The sequence below is a fragment of the Magnolia sinica genome, chromosome 15 (assembly GCF_029962835.1).
Source record: "Magnolia sinica isolate HGM2019 chromosome 15, MsV1, whole genome shotgun sequence".
NCBI lineage: Eukaryota > Viridiplantae > Streptophyta > Magnoliopsida > Magnoliales > Magnoliaceae > Magnolia > Magnolia sinica.
The window spans coordinates 7,299,525-7,305,489 of record NC_080587.1 but is presented as its reverse complement, the minus strand read 5'-3'; the positions used below and the strand labels follow the sequence as shown (position 1 = coordinate 7,305,489).

The following is a 5,965-nucleotide window of genomic DNA, read 5'->3' as shown; positions in this document are numbered from 1 at the left end:
TGGTGGAAACAGAAGCAGGGGAAGATCCCATTCCAGCCCAATGTTCTCTTCATTGCTTCAGATGTAACTTGATTCCATACCTGCCTCTATATTTTATAATCCTATTCATTGAAAATCCCATGGAAGAATTGTTCAGGGCTAAAATTGAATGTAACTTGATTTATAAAAATAAATAAATAAATAAAAGGAAGCACATATGATCCGCTAGAAAACAAAAGGCTATAGTATTACTGTATCAAATATGGAAGGCATTGTATCGCCAATCTTCCAAGAAGATACAAGAGCCTGCATTCAAATTCCAGAAACAATCAACAACTGAAACTGACTATTTTATTAAGACATGATACTTGCTAAATAACAATCAAAGCAGGCATTGCACCATTCCCCACCTGGATATGGGAACAAAATTAAGAAAGAAAAATAAGAACCCAATTCAAGTGAGAAAGAAATTCTGAATCAACTGTAGAAAAATCAGAAGATAAGAGAAACCCATGTCAGAAATATTAAGAAAACTCTAGCTATGGGATTGTGTGCTTTCCTTCAGTCTTGGAGCAGGGTTTTGTCTCTTTGCTGGTTGGAGAGGTTATCCCTCTCCCCATTTTCATATTAACAAGATCGTGGGTCTCATCTGATGATCAGCTTGGATCTTGTACGTGTGCCATGTTCACATATATGGCTTGTTACCTGTAACAATCCGTGTATTGGATTTAACCAATGTCTAGAAGATCCTTCTAAAATAAAGAAAAAAAATAAAAGAAAAAAGAAGTGTACTGGATTTAAAAATTTTGTAGAAGCATCCTGGAGCAATGTTCTTGACCCAAAAAACAAACTTGCAAATGTTGATAGTTGGAACTTGAATAGTTGCAATTGGCCTGGAAAACAAACCTGCAAATGTTGTCGGGAAATTGTTTTCAGAAAAAAGTTTCACTACTTCCGAACTTCAGTTGGGAAATCTGTAAATACAAAGGGAAAATTAAAATAAAATAAATAATTGCGTGGCTGGAAGAAAGGGCACAAGACACGATCCCAAGGTTTCCTCAGGTTCATATGCCATGTAAAAGGTCAACGCTTTCTAAGAAAAATATGAAGTGGCAGTGTCGCTGAGTTACAGACAGTTGAAATTCCTAACCTCGATTTGACAACGAAGTTAGTAACCACCTAACCTTGATTTCATAAACAATAATGATTAGTTCCGCAAAACTTGAAATAAATAAATCCCAGTAACACCAGACAAAAGAAATAAAGAAGAAAACAAATAAACAAGGCAATTTGCAGCAAGTTATATGCTGTACCAACCACGATTTTATGCATTGACTTTAAACAATAATGATTAGTTCCACAAAACTTGAAATAAATAATCCCAGTAACACCAGACCTAAGAAAAAGAAGAAGAAGAAGAAGAATAAGAAGAAAAACAACAAGGTAATTTGCAACAAGTTACATGCAGATTTATCATGGAATAGAAAATGTAAATGCGGTAAACAGTTCCCTAAATTGCCTTGACAAATTATCTGTCACAGATGCTATCAGTATCAAGCTCCAGTAACAACATTTCAAGGCATCCTACGTAACATGAAAACCAATTACTAATAAGAAATTTAACCTCAAGAAGTCTAATCTAGATCTGCACAGGCTGAAACGAAATAATCGAGAGAGAATTCATGTGAGGATCGAAATTGTAGAAGTAATACAATAACCATGTCCCAATATGCCATAGAAAAACATATTTCGATATCAGGAATGAAAAACCCATCTTTACTAAAAGCCATGAACAGATTTGCTTTTTTAAAAAAAAAATTTAAACATACTAGTAGGTCAAACGCTGAATCCTTTAATTTCCTTTCCCTCATAATAGTTTCTCTTTTTTATCTATAGGAATAACATCTTTCTTTTATCATTTGATTTTATTCTATCGATTTCAGACATGAACAGAAACTAGGACAGGGCTATAGTTTTTTTTTTTCTAATCGCAGCAACAAGAATAGGGAGCCTAAGAATTTGGAGCCATCGATTAGAACCAACATTCATATTTAATTCACAGTTAAAATGAGAGTTTCAACTTCTGAGGGAGTATACCTTGTTCATCATATTCCATTGACCAACTTGGGGCAAGCAATCCTTTTCTCTACCAGTGTCATGGTATTTAAGCTGCAAAACCAACCAGAAGCAATGATGAAAAATTATAAAGCACTCACAGGAGGGAATTCCTGTGGTTAAATTAGCTAGTCAATGAACCAAATCCCACATTTGTTAAAAAATACCAATTTACTTACCCAAGGTGCAGGTAAAATGCGTGCTTCAACCGAAGCAAGTTTCTCACTGATTTTGATGCCAAACTCCTTTGCATAAGGATCTTCGTGGTAAGCATTGTGGTGAACCGTCTAACCAAAGAAAAATGAAATTTCAGGGTACTTCATTCCAACACAAGCATTAACAAAGTCAAACTATAAGGCCAGTGCCAATCACCATGTTGATGCACTAAAGAATAGTTTCCAGGAATTTCATGGTAAGAATAACTTGAAATTTTTTTTTCTTGTGCGACATTGGAACATCTTTTGTGCACTTTTGCCTCCTACGTGCTTGTTACTTACTTGTATGCATCAACTAATGCTTTTGGTATTTGGGATATCTTGCCACAGAAATTATGAACTAAGTAAACTGAAATTTAATTACAGAAATGATCCAGTGCTCCCATAGCTCTACAAATTATGTGCTCCCAATTGCATAGGGCTACCTAGACAGACCAATCAAACGATTTTGACAGTCCCTTTGAACCAACCCACCCTTCATTGGGACACGAATCAAGCCATCCAATTAATAGAACCATAAAATAGAGAGTCGAGATTGCTATGAAAAAGGTCCAATTAACATATTAACCACCCATTTGGTGGGGCACATTTGTTAATGATTCCAAACAACCACCTTGCCCAGATGACTCTAACCAACACATCCATTTTTTGGAAAACAGAATGTCAGCAAATGAAAGTTCAACTTTTGGACAGTTACAATAATCCAATCAGTGTATTTTGCATGGTGGCCCATGAAGTGTGGCTGAACCTAATGGACAATCCAGATCTATTGATTGGATAATCCATGTCTCTTCATTCAACTAGGAGTTGCCTTATCTTATAGTGATACATGAACAATGGATTGTCTCTTTAAAATAATTACCTCTGTATATAAAATTATTTCCATGTATAATTTACCTACAAGACAATTCATATATAATTTATAAACGAAATAGTACTCCATTTAACTGAGTATGATAAACTGAGTGAGAGGAAGTAACTGCTAAATGTGTATGATAACCATAAGTCATTTTTCAGCAATGATCCAGAATAGGAAAGAAAGAACAAGCAATGTACAGAGGTGAAAGAGAAGGAATAAACATACACAGATGTAAGACATGCAAAGTTGTAGGATATAATGAGTAATCGCACATTAAACTAATGAAAACCTCGATTTGACACCGAAGTCGACCTGACAAAACCTCGATTTGACAGATATAATGAGTAATCACACATTAAATTAATGAAAACTTTGGGTGTACCTGCTGATCTTTTCCAGGAATTCCTTGGGACATTAGTCTAGGACCCTAGATTTAGGAGGAACTGAAATTCATGGAGAAAAAGAAAAACAGATGGTCTAGTAATCCAATTAGGGCCTGTTTGGGAGCGTGGATTTGGAACCCCCTGGATTCGCAACCCCCAGGATTGGAAACCCCCTGGATTGGCAATCCTCTGGGTGTGTTTGGTACCCTTGAGTGTGAATCAACTTTAATTCAAAAATACCTATACATGGTATATTCACGGGGGTTTGAATTTAATTACTAAATCAACTTTAATATCCCCAATTAGTGAGATATATAATTTTTGACACTATGGTTGTGATAAGCCCGCTAAAATATATGTTTTGTCTAAAAGTGATGAAATTCCAAGTCTTAAATGGACCGCAAGCACAAGATCATGTCTGAGTGACTAACCAACGATTTTTAATCGTTGATTGATATGGACAATGTTTGAACGGTGCTGGACAATATTTGGACGGTGAACAATGTTTGGACGGTGCTGATCATCATTAGTGGGCCATGTGCCCAGTAGAACGATAGTGTACAGTGACATACATTTATACATGCAACTATTCAAATGATTTTAGGTGTAATCCAAGCTCTCACCTTGGATTACAAACCCCCTCAAAGAGGGGATTGGAAACCCCCTGGATTGGCAATCCCCAGTTGCTTTATGCTGCCAAACAACCATGGGGGTTTGAAACCCCCTCTAATCCTCTCCAATCCCCTCCAATCCAAGGTGCCAAACGACCCCTTAGTGTGGTTTCTTTTGCTATGCTCCATCTTAAAAGGGCCCATGACTGGGACAATCTGGATTGATTTCCATATTCCATGTGTGTCATGTGTAGCTCCTAATAATCATAATTCACAAAAGGCACTTTCTTTCTTTCTTTCTTTGTTTTTTTTAAAAAAACTAATGTGGATATCAGGTCAAAAAATAGAAATAGCATAAATCACCAAAACAGTTAAACACCTTGAAAATCTCCTGCACAGTCTCATAGTATAAACCAGTTTTAGCCCATCTACCAGTAAATAGCACACTGTTCACCAGGTTGAGCTTCTGCAGTAGATGAACATTGTATGTCAAAGTTGAAATTCATGCCATCTATTTATCATAAAAACAAGTGTAAATAGAAGGAGAAGCCAACCAACATCTTCAAATAATAACTATTTAATGAAAGAACATTCAAGAACCTAAGATGTGGTTGCACACACAACTAAATTGGATTTCAATAGTGAGGTAATCAAATTGCAACAACCTCCATTTGTATTTGTATGAGGAAGTAGCCCCCAAACTGCAATTATGCCCTGCTCAGCACTGTGGATGTGTGGATGTTGAATCTATCAGAGTATTGTACAATTCCTCTTCTCAATAGTTTTGGTTTCCTTTTTGCTGCAGGCTAAAGGAATTTCTGGGAGGTTTGCGATCCATTTCCGGACAGAGCCAAAGGCCTCCACTTGCTTGTCTGTTAAGGTGTCAAACACAACAGTCAACAGATATAGATAAAAGGGAATGATTTCCCAAAAGAAGGAGCTCAGCTATGCCCACAGCCATACATACCATGGCAATAACATTTGTTTCTCATCCAACATGGGCAAAAAAAAAAGTTTAGCCTAGAGGCAATACTCCAAAACTCATTGTACGCATGTGTTACATACCCACAGCTATAATTCACTGAAGCCATACTGTTCTTAAATGGCCTTCAATAATAACCTTGCGAGAGACCTCAATGTTGGCAGTTTTTCACCCAAGACACAAAAATAAGTCCTAACTATGCTACGAAATCAGGACATCCAGAAATGAAGATATTATCTATTTCCTTCTAGAGATAGGTAGCACCATACCTCTTCCCATTGATGGTGTCCTCTGAGGAGAGTGCCAGTGGCACTGTTGCCGTACATATTCAGTTCAGGAGAGTGCCAATGGCACTGTTGCAGTACATATTCAGCTTTGCATCCATCAGTAACAAGAATTTTGAGAATTACATATCTCCATTCTTTATGGGACTTCATTTATGCTGCTCATCAGATATTTCCATATAAACTTAGTAAAACCATTGATAAATGAAATGAAACATCTAACTGAATAGAGTAAAATTCGACAGCAGACCCTCCCCACACATAAGAATGGATCAGTGCAAATGGAAGAATTGATTTATTTTCAGCAACGAGATAAACAGAACAAGCATGTTTAGATAATAGGAAAGACAAGCTTCACAATCAAAGGACTTACTGTTGTCACAGCTAGCAAATGGACCGCATCGAGTTAACTCAACAAGTCTTCCTGAGTTGGTGCAAGAACAGGGCCTTCACCCACACCTACAATAACAAAGAGCGGAGTTCTGCTCCGATTGTCAGTCCACCACCGTCGCAGATCGCAAAATCACAGGGCCTTCT

General features: G+C 37.0%; 1 protein-coding gene across 3 annotated transcripts; it reads right to left on the bottom strand.

Annotated features, from left to right (window-relative positions):
• Positions 1–372: 372 nt before the first annotated feature.
• LOC131227950 (protein argonaute 10-like) lies at positions 373–5,659 on the bottom strand. 3 transcript variants are annotated; one of them, XM_058223768.1, is made up of 7 exons: positions 5,414–5,659; positions 4,828–5,034; positions 4,542–4,628; positions 2,274–2,381; positions 2,077–2,148; positions 831–885; positions 373–684 (listed from the first exon to the last, which is right to left on the bottom strand). In XM_058223768.1, exons 2-7 carry the CDS (start codon positions 4,831–4,833, stop codon positions 665–667), a joined length of 348 nt encoding a protein of 115 aa, XP_058079751.1. In that variant the 5' UTR covers positions 4,834–5,034; positions 5,414–5,659; the 3' UTR covers positions 373–664. The 3 variants fall into 3 exon arrangements, with proteins under 3 accessions (XP_058079751.1, XP_058079749.1, XP_058079750.1); XM_058223766.1 differs by lacking the exons at positions 4,542–4,628; positions 4,828–5,034; XM_058223767.1 differs by lacking the exons at positions 373–684; positions 4,542–4,628; positions 4,828–5,034 and having other exon boundaries at positions 875–953.
• Positions 5,660–5,965: the final 306 nt, after the last annotated feature.